Source organism: Argopecten irradians, chromosome 16, assembly GCF_041381155.1.
Source record: "Argopecten irradians isolate NY chromosome 16, Ai_NY, whole genome shotgun sequence".
Lineage (NCBI taxonomy): Eukaryota > Metazoa > Mollusca > Bivalvia > Pectinida > Pectinidae > Argopecten > Argopecten irradians.
The window spans coordinates 28,464,966-28,485,861 of NC_091149.1; the positions used below are offsets into that span (position 1 = coordinate 28,464,966).

Sequence of the window (20,896 nt, forward strand, 5' to 3'; positions counted from 1 at the left end):
AAATCACCATGTAGATAAGCACTAAAGCAATTTTATCATTTACATGCAGTTAAAAACCAGCAGAATGTTTCTTTTCTCTGAAATTGGAAACAAATATTTACTTACATATTCAAATTTTTTAAATGCTGAATGTTTTGGGTAAATTGTTATATTTAGTGATTATATAATAATTTAAAAATAGCGTGTATATTTTGGTACAGTAGGTATCATTGCAGTTGCAGTTGCTATAGTAACCATCCTTGACATGCATAAATAATGAAAATGCGGACATTTTGTAAATTTTGATCATATTTGGTGTGCTGTTTATCGTATAGAAACCATAGAGCACATCCTTGGATGGTCACGAGTTAGTCGTTGATATTTATTGAACTGGATGATTGTCCTAGTAAAGTCCTTCTCTAAAGAAAGACACCTGTGTTAACTGACCAAATATGATTGTCCTAGTAAAGTCCTTCTCTAAAGAAAGACACCTGTGTTAACTGACCAAATATGATTGTCCTAGTAAAGTCCTTCTCTAAAGAAAACACCTGTGTTAACTGGCCAAATATGATTGTCCTAGTAAAGTCATTCTATAAAGAAAGACACCTGTGTTAACTGACCAAATATGATTGTCCTAGTAAAGTCCTTCTCTAAAGAAAACACCTGTGTTAACTGACCAAATATGATTGTCCTAGTAAAGTCCTTCTCTAAAGAAAGACACCTGTGTTAACTGACCAAATATGATTGTCCTAGTAAAGTCCTTCTCTAAAGAAAGACACCTGTGTTAACTGACCAAATATGATTGTCCTAGTAAAGTCCTTCTCTAAAGAAAGACACCTGTGTTAACTGACCAAATATGATTGTCCTAGTAAAGTCCTTCTCTAAAGAAAGATACCTGTGTTAACTGACCAAATATGATTGTCCTAAGACAACTGTCAACACGATAGACAAAAAATTACCAAATATTCAAATTCGCTTGATAAATGCATATTTTTTGTGGCTACCATGGCAACTAAAGCTGCAAAAATCAGAAAAACTCTGTTAAATTTAATCAAGGATGTAATAGATGTTTATTAGGTTAAAAACATCAATGGATTTGATGGCCAAAAACGGCCCCAACCATACATGGTAAGATGATTCAAATGCCATCAATACATAACGTCCTTGTTGTCTCTATATCTGAGCTTAGGACACGACACAAATTGGATCTCGATCTCTCTTGGTATTTCAAGTTCCAGTTGTGCATCGGCAGACAGCAGAATTGTAAACTCAGAAAAATACGTTTATTTAGATGCACGAATTTGTCAGTTGCATATTTATGTTGTAAAAATATATAAGCCATATCCATTCCTTTTTGTACAATGATTTATGCATAATGTATGTTAAAACCACAAAGCATATCTATCTTTGTTGATATAACAATCACATGCGGGCCCCATCACTCCTCGCCCCGTATGTTTATCCGCGACATGTATATAGGCCCCTTAACTGTCAATATCACCATGTAATGTATCTTCTTGACATCTTCATATTAAAGTAAGTAAACCTAAACGCTTCGTGTGTGATTTGACTAGATATGATGTGTCAACATTGCATTATGATTTAAATAGCACGATTGTAAAGTGTTGCTTAGATACGAAAAGGTAGATTTTATAAAATTGTCACGCATTTAAAAAAACAAACAAACAACAACTCATCAAGTTACAAATTACACAATAACTGCTCAGCATTGAAAGACTTGCGAGACACTACACTGTATATGGTAAAGGTTGGAAGTAATATCTACGTTGGCTGGGAATGGACATTAAAATAAGTAAATATGTACATGTATACGAAGTTGATACCAGGATTTAAAAATCTACCTTACCCAGAAACACTGGCACTATATGGCTTTTGCTGTTCATCAAAAGAATTACGTAATTGTACACTGGCACTATATGGCTTTTACTGTACAGCAAAAGAATTACATAATTGTACACTGGCACTATATGGCTTTTGCTGTACATCAAAAGAATTACATAATTGTACACGGACACTATATGGCTTTTGCTGTACATCAAAAGAATTACATAATTGTACACTGGCACTATATGGCTTTTGCTGTACATCAAAAGAATTACATAATTGTACACTGGCACTATATGGCTTTTGCTGTACATCAAAAGAATTACATAATTGTACACGGACACTATATGGCTTTTGCTGTACATCAAAAGAATTACATAATTGTACACGGACAAAACACTATATGGCTTTTGCTGTACATCAAAAGAATTACATAATTGTACACTGACACTATATGGCTTTTGCTGTACATCAAAAGAATTACATAATTGTACACGGACACTATATGGCTTTTGCTGTACATCAAAAGAATTACATAATTGTACACTGGCACTATATGGCTTTTGCTGTACATCAAAAGAATTACATAATTGTACACTGGCACTATATGGCTTTTGCTGTACATCAAAAGAATTACATAATTGTACACTGACACTATATGGCTTTTGCTGTACATCAAAAGAATTACGTAATTGTACACTTGCACTATATGGCTTTTACTGTACATCAAAAGAATTACATAATTGTACACTGGCACTATATGGCTTTTGCTGTACATCAAATGAATTACGTAATTGTACACTGGCACTATATGGCTTTTGCTGTACATCAAAAGAATTACATAATTGTACACTGGCACTATATGGCTTTGACGCTGGATGTTGTTGTCTCTGTAATCTTTTAAAATGTATGCATAAATGTAATCATGTAATTGGTCATTTAGATTCTTCTGAACTGCATATAATATATCCACACCAAGGACGTACTTATAAATCCTTGATCCACACAACTCCGAAGTACAAATTTAAGCTTTCAATGTATATTACAATTGTAACTTGTATCAAAAGAACTTGTCTTTGATATTGTACTAATTTCCATGTTATTGTATATATGTGTGTGTGTGTGTGTATTTTATTATGTGTTACAAATCCAATAAGTTGTAAACTTAAGGAAATAAAATAATTGAATTGAACTGCCTTCAGTTTTAGTAACAACTTTCTTAATTTAATATCGATGTATTTAGCAATACATTGCTGCTCTGCGATGATCGTGGCAGTTTTACAACAGTTGCTATATATCTGTACCATGCACTTGACTAAGGGAAGGAATGCACCTTCACCAAGTCCAGCAATGGCGACTGTAAGAGGGGTGAAATGTTTCTTTTTTTTATCTAAGGCACCATGAACCATTTAAAGGAAATTATTTTAGTTGTTTACCATTTATTATAAATCATCATCTTGCATTCTTTCAGCGAATAGTTTGTTTTTTGATCGGAGCCCTTATTTAGTACATACACTTTTCAGTTGTTTCTGTATTTTTTTTTCAATTTGAATGCTTTCTTTGGGTTGGATTGTGGAGTGAATTAATGTATATTAAAATAGCTATAGTTTTCCTCTCGTTTCTCTTCGGTTTTCTACATTTTCTACATTGATTCATATTCACTTTTCAATTTGCAGACTTTCTCTCGAATATAGGTTCCTTGCACAAGGTTTTCGCCCTAGTCATTCAACTGCTTTCACACTAGTTATTTAAATTCTCTTTTCAATTTGTTTATTTGCACTCAAGTGTATGATTTCTCTAGTTTTATCTAGTTTTATGTACTTGTATCCTGCAAACATATAACTGTCAATGTGTTTTGTTTTCCGTAGGTTTTAGCCTCATCAATTTGTATACCTTTATTTAGAATACTTTCCCCAGTATTGAGCCCATTTCCGTCCGCATATGTTTTATTTTTCAGTGTAAATATCATGATTAAAATATATAACTTTCTCCATTTTTGAACTTTCCACATTGCAAACGTTCATTTCTTCTTTACTTTGCATGAATTGAGTATTTTATGTTATCTTTGAAATCTTGGGTCTAAATAAAGCTGGTATTACAAGTATGCATTCTCCTGTACCCTTTTCATACCTTTACTCTACACAGCAATCTTTCGTAGCTTTGTCTCATAACAAAGGTAACACCTACATGTTCGAATCAATATCCCTTTTCTAGTTCCGAAACGGATTCACTTTTATTAATGGGAATAAAACCATTAAAATTAATCAAGTTAATTTTCATAATGCGGGTCGTCTTATGTAATTTTTGTTACGGAAAGGTACAGGACGTATAAGAATAATCTTTTAAGTTACCTTATCTTAACAAAAACACAAATACCAAATATACTTATGAAACGTAAGTTATGAAATACTATTCCAAATTTAGTCGCCTTTACTATCATTATTCCTGTGTAGAGGACGATGTATACCCTCTTTGGACTCCGAATCCGTCTATTTTTAAATAACTTTATCTAACTTAACAAAAACACCAAAATTAGTTCTTATATTCACGTTTTTGTTTTATCACTTGCTGTCTTCGACGGCATGCAACAGTGATATAGCTCTAAAAAAGGGCAAGAGTTCTATTATACGAATATACCGCAACGTTAGAAATGCAGGACACTGCATACATATGGGGGACCGTCCTTAAATGACCCTGACTGTTAGTAAGACGTAAATATATACCAACTATTGGTCATTCGAAATCGTAATCAAATAAATTCACATTAAAGAAAACAAAGAAAGTGCAGTTTTGTAAAATATTTTTTTTATTTATGGCATTTTTCACAACTAGTGGCCCTTTTCCTTCACATAAAAATAACTACAGCAGACGGACAAAGGACAGTATGGCGGACATCGTTTTGGCTGACAGACGGACATTTTAATTTGATAACAATTACGTGAATACAAAGCTAGGCATTCAATAATAACGCTGCATATACTTCATATTTTTACGCTTTTTTTTCCACATTTTGTGCTGTTTTCCACATTTTGTGCTTTCCCATATGTTGTGCTATACACTATATATGTGCATACGAATTGTACCAATTTGTTTTCATTGTGTCATAACGAAAACCCTCGGTAATATTTCGTGGGACATTTTACAAAGCAAAGTGATTAACATAAACGATTTAGTTTTCTTTTTATCAAAACATCAACCTCCATGTGTTGTACAATTGTGTGAGTGTCCTAGGCTCGTTACCGGAACAAGGTCGTTAAGCCCCATCAATCAATTAAACAATCAATCAATCAGTTGTACAATTGTAAAAGTCGGAATATCCTCAATATCATTATAAATGCTGAACAAACAACAGAAATAATTCCCAGTTTTCTGGCAATGGAATGCTATAGCAGGGCCCTACTAAATCAATAATGCTATACACAGATACTAAATATATGTACAAGCTTGTCGTTTGTTCTACTTCCAGAAACTATAACATATCATATCTTATAATTCAAATGAACAAACTAGAAAGAGATCAAAGTCAGATGTTAATATTAAATGAAACATGTTTTGTTCTAACTGGCAAGATTAAATGGTGAACACAATTTTAAACGAGTGCAAACTGATCACATTTACCCTGTTATCAATTAACATCAATAACAGGTTCTAATTAGCACCAAGGAACTAGGATTAACAGACGTAATGTCAGAGCTCTTATATCAATTAGTAACAGCTCTTGGGTGGCTGAAATATTTTGAAAGCAGAGCTCTGATAGGGTGAAATATTTTGAAAGCAGAGCTCTGATAGGGTGAAATATTTTGAAAGCAGAGCTCTGATAGGGTGAAATATTTTGAAAGCAGAGCTCTGATAGGGTGAAATATTTTGAAAGCAGAGCTCTGATAGGGTGAAATATTTTGAAAGCAGGGCTCTGATAAGGTGAAATATTTGAAAGCAGAGCTCTGACAGGGTGAAATATTAAAGGAAGCAGAGCTCTAACAGTTATAGACTGAAATCTAGGTACCTTGTAGTTCTATTGAGAGCTTCATAAAGTCATGATTGAAAAAAAAATATTTTGAGTCTTACACAAGTTATCGTGTTATTGATGATTTAGAGTGTAATATAAATATTTACAAACCAATTACGTAATTATTATCTTTTATATTTGGTCATCTCTGATCATGTCGGATTCACTAACAACAAATGATATATAATTCTTGTGTTGATCGTAATCTAGCTAAAAAATAAGAAAAAAATCTGTACAAAATGGAAGACGGTGTAATTTTGTGTTTATCAAACATGAATAATATGCGTTATTAAAATATATATTTATATCTAAATGTATACTGTCAATGCATAGTTAGTATGAATAATATACATCTGTATTTACAGAAAGGCACATGTTGGCAGCCATTTGGACATACAATGCCCATATATATGTATAAAGTAATGAACATATGACGAAGTAAATAATGAAAGCACGAAAATGAGTTTGTCTAGCTGTTGCGTGACGAGGATTAATGAAAACTGATCAGAAATGTGAAGTTATGTAAACACAAGACTTCTAAGTATAAAATTGCTTCTGAAGCAATCGTGATAATGCTTAAAAGAAACTAAGTCCACAAAACATCTGTACTTTTTTGGCTATCTTAAAGTGTCAAAATGCGGATGAATTTAATAATAAATTTCAATATCTCATCGAATCTATTAGAATATAAATGCCGACAAAATCACAACACATTAAAAAAAATATGTGTACAATGTATAATTCAGAAAATATCAGATAATCAGAGATTTCATGATTGAAATGCCCCCGTGAAACTCAAAAGCATAATAGCTTACAATATATACTCATAGCTTTTCACCATAAATTGTATAATACGGTCAACAGTCTGAAAGTGTCGGTCCGACGTCATCACAAAATCCTAATTTGTTGTATTTATCAAGGTATAATATTGGTAAGCATGTGTCCATCCTGGGTCACTCAAACGTGACAAGCAAAAGCAGTCTAAGATGGTGGTCATATATATCAGGCAAATGGGAATGATTTACACTCCTAGCTCCAGTATTGTGACAAGTAAGTTTGGGTTACACAGGAGTACTTCCGGAAACCTACCAAGTTACCCCAATCACTCCCAGAGTTCATTGCGGTTCCCTGAATGTGGGGACCGTAATGAACCCTGGGAGAGATTTATGACTCCGCTAAAAATCCATGAACTTTATCATTACACGAAGTATACATTTTTTTCTTTGAAAGGGTGACCATTTTGTAATTTTGTGGCATTTAGGGCTTAGGACTTTGGCCCCTTGTCCAAAATCCAAATCCAATACCAGATTTAGTGTTTCTTCTTTAAATGTAATATCATGTGTTTGCAAAGATAATATCCATCCACATGTATGCTGTATTTGTTTGATATAACGGAAATGAAATAGATCTAATCTCTGAAATGACAAGTCTAGAGACCTATAATTATAAGGGATCGGATGTTTCCGGAAGTTCTCGTGTATAACCGATACCTGCTGCCACACTGGTCCGTCTGCTGTTTTCCCGCCTATTTATACAAAAGCGTCACATGATAGTCACGTGTCACTGGACGTTCTCAGTGTCGCAGCATGGACATTGTCATGTAAGGGGTTCTTTCTCTTTTGCGTCATCGAAATTGTTCTCCATTGTTGGTTCTAATTCGTTTTTCTTTGTGCTCTGTTTGTCCTTGAAGATTTTCCAAAGGTCACGCACGAGGTCTGTGACAACAATGTCTGTTGAATTTTTTGCAACCAATCGGAGCACGAATACGCCGTCGTCGCGAAGATAGTTCTCGGCAAATCGCGTGCACATTTTCTTATCGAAATTGGTATGTAGTTCGTTGTTGATTTTAAGATATTTCTTGACGTAATCGATTTTGTTCTTGGCGAAGACAATGAGGTACAGCCACCGGAAGAGGTTGATGCAGGCGAGAATGGCGATGAAGATAAGCCAGAACCAGATGAAAATGAAGACCTTTTCGTTGAACAGGTTGATGGGCAGTACACACTGCACTGTGAACCTTTGGATGTTCTGCAGCTGGCGGATCTGGAAGTCACAAAGTGTGATCCTTGGGAAACGAGGCGATTCCCTCCATGGACGGTCCGAGTTTAGGTTATCCAGAAACTCAAATCCATAGAAGTTGTACGAGGTGGACATGAATGCATTCAGTAAGAACAGCTGACCGATGGCGTTTGCTACATACAGGACCTTTACAAACAGATACATCGCCGTAAGGTATTTCCCAGCTCTCTTGTTGCAGAAGAAGCACATGAAGCGAGAGATTTGGTGCTTGGTCCGAACCACCACGTTCCATCTGTGCTCTTTGTTCGAGTCCAACCACTTGTCCATAAACTTTGCCAGACAGTTGATGGTGTCATCACGGTCAGCTGGACTGACCATCTGGGTCTTCTCAGCAAATCGGACAACTTTGTCTAGGTTTAATCCTGACCCGCCATTAAAGATTCTCCAGACCATGTTCGGGAACTTAAAGAGGAATGCTTGGAAGAGCAGAATCAGTGGGACCCACTGGTAGTAGGTGATTTCCGCTTCCTGTCTGTCCGAAATGTTTTCCGGTATAATATCACTCATTGGAACATAGTAAGTGTTTTTCACCCAACAGTTCCATTTTGTATACGACTCCATTGAGTCCTTGAACTCTGCAGGATGCCAGCATTGTATCGGGTCTTTAAAGAACTGACCGGAACTGACCAGTACCGTAAAAATCACCAAGACGACCACGGTGTACACGTGACTCATACGGTCTATCCAATCATCATTCGGCTTCCCTCGAAGTTTCGAAAAACTTGGGACGAATCCCAGTAGTTCAGACATCCTGAAAAGACAAAAATAAATATATGTCAAGATTTCCGATGACACTGAATAATGACGTCACGCTGCACGCGTGCTTATACGTAACGTGTTCATGTCTAAGACGTAAACTGGCTTGGTTCTTTACTATCAAGGAAATTTGTCTAGACTACCTTGCCACAGATAATGGACGTGCTTTTACATTAACATTAATAATATTGCGCATCAGATAACGAAATCTCAGCTCTGTACGTTTTAATGATATTTCACGTGCCCGAGTTGTTTCGCTTTTTTACACTTGTTGTACCTTGGATATATTCCAGGGTATGTTTGAAAGGGGGCTATATCTGTGGGGATCTGTGTGCAGATTTGTCCCGTGTGTAAGGTAGTTATAACGTAATTAGATGAATGATGTGATATTAAACAGCATACTGCTGCAGTAAACAACAACTGTATTCTACTGTAATGCTCTATCATCACCCACTCATTACATATCTATTATTTTATTATACCGTACTCAAATGTTTCAAAACTGAGAGCGCAAAACAAGATTGGGAATTACGAAATAATCTGTTTGACGTTATGGTTTTTTGACTGAATGAGCGATAACGTCGTAGCTGTGTTGGGCGGGAGGATGAGAAGGTGGTTCTACAGATAAAACCAGAGCAGTTTTAAGGGAGGTTGTACCTTTGAGAGATTTCTAATTGTGTTTACGACGAGGGTTGTCAACCGACTGATAATCCTGCTCACAGAAGGTCGTAATACACATAGATAGAAACTCTTTGTTATCATCTGACCTACATAGATTACAGGTAAACACCTGATGTAAATTAGCTACACAACAGGTAGATATATGGGAAACAAACACTAACGTGACCTTTGACCTACAATATATTGTCTGTTGCTAGGCATTTCACCCGGAGTCGCCGCTGGACATAAAATACGATCTGGATATCGCGTTATGTAAGACAATTGGTGACAATGAACTATACGTCTCCCATTGTCGTTAAAAGAGATGAATAGTGTTGGTGGTATCGTGAGACTAAATTGATATTAGATAACACTATAAAGTCTCGTCTGAAAACGGAATTTCTGGAGTTTTCTCGTCACGTCATTTATTTCGTGGATGCGCATGCGTAGAACTAAAAGCATTTAAAATGCATATATGACAATGTTTTGGAGTTTTTGACGATCGATATATCGTGATTAAACCGTATATTTCATTTGTACAATCGAATGCATTGTACTTCTAATTTCTTTTCGTTCCATTGTGCTAACTGCTTACTGCTAACTTTAACTGCAAACTCGGAAGTTTTTTACATGATCATCCACGAAAATATCTCGTCGTAATATTTTTACATGGGTCGGTGATAAACAAAACTCTTTGTTTCCTGCCACACGCTCATAAATTTTATTTTTACTATTAAAAGGTTGATAACTAATTAATTATGATGTTTCATGGCATTCCTTATCATACAGTGTGGATATCAGAATCTAGTGCGTGGTTGATTGTATATCCACATCTTGTACAAACCTATATAATCCGTTAAGCATATTTGCCAAATACCAAGCAGCGTTATTGTCAACAATAATTATCTTGTCATAACGTGTAAACTATAATCAAACCTGACAACGACCGTCGCTAACAACATTGCAAAATGCAACAGGTTGCCATCGCTTATATCATAGAAAAGTAACAACACGGCGCCATCTACGTCTTCATCAAATAACAACGTGGTTTCTTGTGAATATTGCGTGTATTTCTGTCACAATAATTAATGTTTTAGGGAGTTCATAGACTTGTTCGTGCATTATAGTTTATAAATAAGTTTTTTGTGTTTTTGTGTGGTTTTTTTTTTTTGTCAAAGTGTGCCTTTCTTATGTAACACACTAATACAATCAGCTTTTTATTAAAAATAGTTTTGTTTTCATCGAAATTCAAATCATTGTGAAAGGGAGATAATAACACGTGTGGTACGGGCTTCCTTAACTGATCTGGAAAGGTGTGTCTGGGGCCTTATCGACTGTTGCTAGGTAATCTAGATTGATGACGTAATCGTGGCGGGGTATGATAGGTAGTTAATTAATACCGGTTGAGTTGACACGGACTGTCCCTTTGATAACCTCCGCTACATACCCGGGGGTGATACGACACCACCCGGGCTACACGTATATATGTCATAAAACCGTCAGGTAAACTGGTTATGAGGGTGTATATATGCCAGGAAACGCTTTAAATCGCCATCATAAATTAGCATTATAATTCACACTTAAGTGTTAAAATGAAAAATAGGGTATCATTGTCGGAATATGTACATTTTAAACGCATAAATAAGACGGTTACGTACCTAATGTAGTAGATACAGGTGCTAAGTAGAACAAAAATTACACGGTAAAATATCGGGTGACTGTAATTCGTACCAGTTATGTATTTTGGTATATTTTTATCTTGTTACGGTTGGGTGGTGGTTATTTATGTAGTAAACCCTGGTTGGATATTTAGAAAAAGTCTGTCTTAAAAATAGGTCTAAATGTAAAGTGATACAGATTCAGTGACGTGTATCAGCCTCCATCAAATGTTCAGTGATGTGGAACAGAAAAACATCAAAAATATTCGTGTCAAGACAGTATCAGACAACAAAAGACACACAGAAAATGTGTAGAACGTATTAAATGTTAGAGATCGACTGTAAGATATACACTAGTCAGTGGTACGGCAAGGTCGTGGATAGAGTGTTCATAAATTATGATGATGATATAAGGCTCAGACAGTGAAAATGACGGCATCGGTTTTAGATTTTAGATACACGTCTATTACATCTATACATCTCCATGTACTCACGTATACAAATAAATATTTAAATTTATCAATATAAATGGTCAATTTTATAGAAATTCGGTAATTAAATGCTCACTATTTAATTCTATAATAGTAATGAACTACAATGTACTTGTAAATATGTTCTTTGGCCGCCGTACTTATTATTACCACTATCAACGGTCGTTTTTTCCATCATTTTTTTAAATTTAGTATAAAAATATCAACACGTGAAATTAATGAAATCAATATTTCGTTTAAAATTATTTTCTGAAATTTAAGACATAAAAAAATCAAGATTTCTGATATATTATAAAAGAAAACCATGAGAAGGTTGTGTTTTAGAAAGAATGTTAAAAACGAGAAACAATCTCTAACTGACACTATCTTACTGTCTACTGAGTGTAAAATACATCAATATTAAAATATATTACAGACTTGGTAATGTCATAAACATATGATTATCATATTATATGTTTCTGCTCAAATGTGAACAAACAATGTCCCATTCATGAATTAATATACATTGATGCTAGGTTTCATTTTGATAAATAAAATCGAAGCAAGAAAACGAGCGACTGTTTTATTTTGACGAAAAATACATTTTAAATATATGACAAAATTTGATTTTGACGAAAAATGCATTTAAATATATTATGATTAAGTATCTGTAATATATAAAACAGAACTTTCACTTCTTGTATCGACATAAAAATCTTATTTAGTAGGTTATTGTTTCGACATTAGATAATTAAGATAAATGTATATTATTCAGTACGTTGACGCTTTGCTCGTTCATTTGCGTCGCGTATGGACAAGGGGGAGATAACCCGTCTCTGACGATGCAACAGGTGAGACTGGTGTACATGTATAGGTATGCAATAAAATTCACAAACACGGATGTAAAACACTTGGGGTGTAACACGGGTAGATAAAGGCTGAAGGGGCCCCGGGGGGTCGGGATAGCTTACTGTCAAATCAACATTATTTGTCGGTCAGTTTTCGCCTTTTGTATAATCGGTAGTTAAAAGGACAATAGGCTAATTAGCGTTAGTATCAAATCCAAGGTGTTTGTATAGAAATTAACCACGATATACATTTGTACATGGATATATTTCGACAATGTATGACATTAGCATATCTTTAGCGAGTTATTCACTGTAGTTTTGAATGTTTGTAAAAAACACCAAGTTTTAATGATAACATGACGCGGTAGTCTTGCTTACTTTAAAAAGAATAGTTATTTGTACACGATGTATAGTTTAATATAAAGTTAAGACACAAGGCACATTTGTGTGGCGATACCAATATATACAAAGATGTAATTAAATCTTATATCAAAAGTAATATACATCAACATTGGTACGGTATGGGCATAAAATTTTCACCTTTTAAATTCAGTTTAATATAACGAAATCAACAACAGATACAAGTCGTATCATCTGAAATTGTATGTCGTGTTGTAAAAGGCCTACTTTGGGAGTGTATTTTATGACAACACAGTCGCTTTGTCTCCGACACATAACGACATACACTTATGTTATATCTATATACAAAATATATCGACGAATTCTTTGTTTACATGTATATAAACCTAATTCCATGACATTGTGACATTTTATACGGATACACATATATAGTCATATTCAAAGGCATTTGATTGTACTAAAGATGACCCGTGGTAAAATTATAAACTTTCCATAGCCAAGTTACACACATGCATACATGTACACAAAACTTATAGAACTTATAACTTATATTTGATAAAGTGTCCCTTTTACGGTTAAAATTGTCAACTTCGATGGTGACATATATTTTTGGAGACAATATAAATAACGAAAAATAAAGTTTTAATATCTTACCTGGATTATTTGTGCCCTCTCTGTATATCCGAAAGTGTGTAAACTTTCTATCGAAAACGAGAAGTCTGCCAGTCGCTTGTCCTGTGTATAAGCTCACGGCTCGGTACTCCTTTGGGCTCCGATAAAGGCTAAAGTGTGTACTACAGGGGACAGGGGCCCCCGACGGGGTATTCGTGAAGGTCACAATATATATCCTTTGATATTTAGACAATATCTTAAGACTTTAAGCCTTATTTCTTCAGAACAAATTAATTAAAACTCCAAACGTGATTTTTAAAGTAAAATTAAGATTAAGACAATATATTAAAAAACATAAGAAAGAAATCACATTTTGTATACATTAGGTATATTTGAATCGTATTTATATTCAATCCTGGGGCAAAATGTAAGTGTACAGATATGTATCGAAATGGATTTTAAAATATGCTGTTAATCGTTGTAGAATTTTGAATATGAAAACAAAATGTCCCCGTATTTTAAACTTCCATTTGTTGACATTTTTTTTTAATTTTATTTTTTATTTTTGTGACGTTCCCCACTCTGGGTGTGGTATGGTGTACACTATATTGGATTTCAAAACACTCACGCTTGTGCAATAGCTATGCGGATTTCATTGTATGTATTTCAAATATGACCTTAACGGGATTATTCCATATTAGTCCGCTAAACCTGCCTGTATTATTAGGCTTTTTTTTATATATTAGGCAAAAAAAAAAAAAAAAAAATTAAAAAAGCCTAATAATATAGAAAAAACACCCGTATCATATTACAATTCAATGTCAAAGATTTTAAATCTATGAAGAATGGAAAATATTTTCAAAACGAATTAATAAATAAGTGTGAATGAATGTTCTGGGTATCGGCATAGAAACGTCCGAGAGATTTTTCATTGTTTACCAAAAATAAAACTGGGTTTGATATAGCCGTAAAAAAGAAAAGCCTAAGAAAGTTATAGTTTCGATGTCACTGTAAATAAAATAGTTCAAGGTTTTAGAAGCAATTCCAATTTCTCCTGTTCTTGATTTTATAAATTTAATTGTTTAATTTGTTTGTTTTTCTTTTGTCAGTTACGATCACGTTGTCAGAAATATTTATGACGTGTAAGCATCCCCTGATAACTATATTTTTCTGTAATTTTCATTTTCTTATTTTATGTCAACGCGATTTTACATATTCATGGTACATCATTATCTTAACACCATTTTTTATTTATGGTACTTCATTCTTTCAATACTATATCGATGCTAACTATATTTATGTGTTAAGTAATTTTGAAAGTAATTAAAATTTTCTTTTTATTGTTGAACTTTGGGAATCACGTGAATAAAACGCAACGTTGAAACGAGTTGTTGTAGCTATATAGGTTATATTGTAGAATCGGTGTTTTTATAGTAAGTGTATGTACATGTATTTGGAATAATGAAATAATTTTGAATTAGAATATTTGTCCTCTAATTGATTTCCTACAAATCTCACAGTAAGATAATTTCCTCAAACTGTTTTAAACGAAAGAATTAATCTTCATACACCCTTATAATTTCTATTGTAATATTATCTCCCCTTGGTTGATAGATCGTTACTAAATCTATTAACAGTAATAGTATGTAAAATTCAAAATTATTTATACAGATTTTTATTCCAGAATTTTAGCCTGTCTGAGAGCGCGATAAAAAAATAGAACGTTTAGTGTCATCCTTCAAAGAGTTGACTACATTTTCAGAAATGCCCCGGGATGTTAATAGCTAATGAGGTACTGATGGAAATCGATCAATTAAAAAGTGGTATAATTATACTATGTTCATTAATCATGGACAAGTTAATTGAAATTTAAAAATAAATAAATTAATATTTGATTTTTAAGACATAAAGGCACGTAAGTCAATGCTGTGTATATAGGATCTTAGTGACAGGAATATCACCACTAACACTATATATTAACAAAAACATACATATCTTATGTAGGTTTTTGACAACAAACAACATTCGGTGTCATTCGTCTTTTAACATGTAATTCTATTTCAAACCTTCCAGAAAAGTTTCTGCAGACAGTTAATTTCATGCGGTTGGCAGTTTTTTTGAGGGCCCAGTTTCATGAACATTAATATTGGACATAAGAAAGCAATACTGATTTTAAGGAAGGCTCCTTACATATGTTGCTTAACTTCTGTAATGCTTTTCTATATCAAGTATTTATTATATATGTTGCTGGGTCCAGGGGGCCTGGTTCTGTGTATACGAAGCACTGTTAGAAGGGAAGCAACTCTTGTAAAGATGAATGACTGTTTAAGGCAGACTCCGTTTATAAAATAGCGATAAACACATCACACAACGCTTTTAAAATCCACATTGATTTAGATATTCATGATTATAATTCTTTGTTAAACGTAGAAATATATTGTTATTTGTACATTTAAAACGTAATTACTAGCTATTCTACATATTTTCTATTGTAGACTTTGAGATAAGATCCAAGAACTCCTATCGGCAGATCTAGTACAGTTCATTAATTATTATTATTATCACCCAGTAATGACATAACAAGAAATGATAAAGTGAATGAAACTTCAAATGTGCATCTTATACCGGAAATGTCTAGACGAGATTAGCCGTGGTACAGGAAGCCAAAAACTGTCGTACACTTGTCAACCTCGCCGGTATTTGTACGCGTCACCACAAAAACATTTCCCGTCTTTTGTCAGTAATCGCGATGTTTGTGTAACTTAACAGCATCATAAATGTTTTTTTTCCTGTTGTGACAAAATGCACGAACACACAATCAAACACTCTCATTTACGTTAATATTCAAATATATCCTATGTACATGTGATGCCGGTGTAACGTTGAAAATGGACCCCCGTTGAAAATTGACCTCGGGTCATTTTTCAACGTTGAAAATTGGCCTCGAAAACCGTTGAAAACTGAACTTTAAGCGCACTATCTACACCGACCCGTTGAAAATAGACCCCGTTGAAAAGTGACCCCATTAGAACTCGTTTTTACACAACAACACAACACGACACTACAACAACACGAAACCACACAACATCACACAGCACGTCAACACACCAACAACACAACAACACTACACAACACTTCACACAACACAACAAAATAACACAATATCACATAACACAACATAACATGACACAATACAACAACGCATCACACTAAACACAACATCACACAACACATTCACACAACACAGACAACATTACACAACAACACGACAAAACATCACAACAAAACATCACACAACACAACAACAAAACCACACCACAACACACAACCACGCAAAAAAATACAGCACCACCCAAAAACAACACAACCCAATAATACACAACAACACAACACACGATACATCACACAACACAACATAACACAACACAAAATTATACAACAAAAAAATCACACAACAACACATCACACAACACAACAACACAAAACACAACCACACCACAACACACAACAACAATACAACACCACCTAACAAAAACAACACAACAATACACAACACCCGACAACACACAACATCACACAACATAACGCAACAACACATCACACAACAACACATCACACAACAACATATTACACAAACACGTAACAACAACACAACACACAGCATACAACAACACACAACACAACTAAACACCAATGACACACAACAAAATAACATTACACAACCACACATCACAACACAACACACAACATAACAACACAAAATTACACAACAAAACATCAAACACATAACACAACCACACCACAACACACAACACAACAACAATACAACAACACCTAACAAAAACAACACAACAATACACAATACCTGACAACACACAACATCACACAACATAACGCAACAACACATCACACAACACAACAACAATACAACAACACCTAACAACAACAACAACACAACAATACACAACACCCGACAACGCACAACATCACACAACATAACGCAACAACACATCACAAAAACATCACACAACAACACATTACACAAACATGGAACAACAACACAACACAACACAAACACAGCCACACAACATACAGCAACACACAACATAACAACAAACCAATAAAACACAACACAATAACATTACACAACCACACAACACAACACACAACAACACACAACATAACAACACAACATCACACAACAACACAACACACAACCACAAAACAACACCACAACACAACCATACGCAGAACACAACATAACTGATCCATAAGCAGATACATAATACATGTATTCTTGTATTGCAGGGAATAAATATATATTAATAATTACTGAACCTGACAAACGTAAAATCGTCGAAAATATACATGTATTAAAAAATCAATAAGAAACGAATCAATAATATCACATAATTATAGTTTTGTAACACTCCACATAGTAAAAACTTTTCAAAAGACCATCCGTTGATAGTTTGCCAAGGTCATTTTTCAACGGTCATTTTTCAACAGACCTGCTGTCGTTGAAAAATGACCCGAGGTAAATTTTCAACGGAGGTCCATTTTCAACGTTACACCGGCACGCATCTTTTTTATATAAAGTGGTATTATGGTAAGATTAATAACAAGAAAACATAACACGGACTTCTGTTTAAATTATCGTGTAACAAATATTTACCTGCACATAATGTCTGAAGAATAAATTTTGGGAGAATTCTGCAAACTCTGTCAAATCGTCATTATGAATTAATTAACTTCGGGTTTGTAAAGAAAAAAATAAATAGACGTCATCTACATGTATTATAGTGTGGTAATGTCATTATAATGTTATCATAATGTGAAACAAGAATGAAGGTTTATCAAAATCCTGTTACTTATAATGAAAATTTCCTTTTATAGAACACATAGTATAATTTATATTAAAATTCATTCATCCTCCTGGTCCAAACTGTCCTATATTGTAGTGGAATCTCACGTCCCTGTGTTAGCGACAAGACTAGGTATTCATCAGGTCCCTGTGTCGATATGTACACACACGATCTATTCTACCTGTAAAATTTACACGGCAGATGGGAGGTAACTCTTTTAATATTACAGGTATATAACAGCAGAATTCGTTCAACAAGACAAACAAAAAATGAAATTCTAAGATTGGATCGACAGTTTTAAGTTACTAAACTAAACAAGGTCTCACTATAGCATTAATTATTATGGATTACTAGAATTTGTAAAGTTAATTGTTTGGTAAGAATTAGCACGTTCATGGAAACTTTTGCCTTTTTGCTGTACATTTTGTAAATCTTAATAATTACAAAAATGTAATATACAGTACATACCGAGGATCCTTTTGACAGTTTTAAATATAAGATAAAAAATAAGGACTTTTGATTCGGTTAATATAATGCTAAAATACCCTAGCTAGTAGAATATAAGATAATGGATTTCCACTTATTTAAATTCATACCATTCAATTCGATCAGAGACATATATAATTTAATTCTCCAAATCTCTGATTCTATGTACGTGAATTTGTTATCATTGTAAACTAAATAAAATTTAATTTCAGAAGGAAACAACGGTTTAAACAAAATTTTCCATGCTTATCATCAAAATGAGCACTTGTTCATTATTTAATAATAGATATCAGGGCGGTATTACATTATATTAACCTCCATTATATGATAAAAGTGGTATACAGATTCTAAGTGCATGGATTCCATGCCAAATACCCGTGCCAGGTTCGTACATGTGTATATTATTGCTGGCACGAACATTATACAATGCTTGTGACATAATTTGCTTTAGATTTTCTTTTATTGTTTAAATCCCATTGTTTTCAGCTGCTGAAGCCTTTGTTCTGTTTGTCTGTCATCTCTGTGGCCCCTCCTGTCGACACACAGCCAGTGTAAACACCAGAAGTCTGAACTCTCTGGGTTAGATATACACTTGACATACACCAATTACTGCTGGTATATACCGGTATGATTACATATAAAACAATGAAGCCATTTACAGTATAATTGTTAACGTGACATTTGGGTGCGGGGACGGGGAGGCTGGAGATGAAGCGATGACTCGACTCTCTATATAATGTACAATATTGAATTTATTTTAAAGGTATACGTTCAGTTTCTGTGTAAATGATTACAAGAGATCCCTGGTTATTTGATACACACAAAGAAAAATACAAATAAGGTATTATAGCGTCAAAACACGTGTCAATAGCAAAGACTACCTTTCATCTACTTAATTAAATCAGTTTCCGAAAGTGTTGTTAGTACAAGTAGTCCCCAAGGGGTAACTACATACCAAATCCAATAAAGATTATTTTAGTAATTTCTGAGAAATAAAGGGAACATAACCTCATAAGCCTGTTGACCAAAAGCTTTAAAAAAAGGTTAAGGCAAATCCTTGAGCAAACTTGTAAAGCCATTTTTGAAGATACTATCCTTCTAGCCATGTACCAGGCACCTGCTTCTCTTTATCACATTATCATTGTGACGTCACAATTGTCGTGCCAGCGATCACGGAAAACGGTTGTTCAAATGGCTGTTCCGTCTTCGACGATAACGAATGATTAATTCATTATAGATGCAAAATCCTGTGGTATTTCATCACAAAATTGTTACCAAATGTCATTTTAAGCATTGAATGTCTTTCAGTTGGCAATCATAGCCAACATGAATGCCTACTGGACAGACGCAAATCCAGCATGAAAGACGTTCAATGCTTAATTGAATCAAGGTCAAGATAATCCAATGAACGTTATATAACAGCAAGTCTCCAATATCATAACAATCTTAATGAACAAGAGAACCGACCATGGAGTGAGCTATGTCAATCAATGGAGACAAGTACCGGGGTACCTTCCCCTGCTTTTCAACTCTTCTCCTTGCTACATGAATGGAAACTTCATATACATTTCCATAGCAACAACGCACTTCAAATGTTTGGATATTATGCAGAACTAGGGATTACTCCATTTCCTCAAATCTAGTTTTAAGATAACCTCTGAGCTACGGTCAGTATTTCTTTGAAATTAGCAAAATCTAGGGCAGCTGCTTATTGCTTACCAGCAAATTTGTTTCTTGATGTTCACAATCTTTCACAGGGATACATCAGTGACATTCAGTAATATCCACAGGGAATTGGCAGGGACAGGTGCCAAGTCCCTGTGTTTCTATCTGGGAAATAGTGATAACAAATTTCAAATGTCTAAATCCAATATGGCTGCTAAATTATAAATTATTAACCATTTTTATTTCTGAATTGTTACAGACGATGAACAACGGATGACAGATCAAAGGTGATTTGAAAAGCCAACCACGATTTGAAAAGCCCACCATCTCACAATGGGGTGATAATAAATACAAGATGAAGATATTATCAAATATTTTTATTTCTTCATAAAAATAATTAATGTACCTTGGTCCGCAGCTGGAATAAAAAACACAGGCACATGGAATATGTAATGTTGAGCATTTTACAAATATATTCTGATCATGAACACATAAGGTAATACTGACAGGTAATTAATCTCATTATTAAGGAGCACAGGGGCATGACACCAATTTTACACCCATAATTCTGATGGTTAGAATATCAATAGTAAGGCCACAGGGGCAT

At 34.2% G+C, this 20,896-nt stretch overlaps 1 protein-coding gene across 1 annotated transcript; it reads right to left on the reverse strand.

Moving 5' to 3' along the window:
- Nucleotides 1–4,618: 4,618 nt before the first annotated feature.
- LOC138311079 (innexin unc-9-like) lies at nucleotides 4,619–13,473 on the reverse strand. The gene is made up of 2 exons (XM_069252520.1): nucleotides 13,316–13,473; nucleotides 4,619–8,660 (listed from the first exon to the last, which is right to left on the reverse strand). Exon 2 carries the CDS (start codon nucleotides 8,657–8,659, stop codon nucleotides 7,427–7,429), a length of 1,233 nt encoding a protein of 410 aa, XP_069108621.1. The 5' UTR covers nucleotide 8,660; nucleotides 13,316–13,473; the 3' UTR covers nucleotides 4,619–7,426.
- Between the last annotated feature and the right edge of the window lie 7,423 nt (nucleotides 13,474–20,896).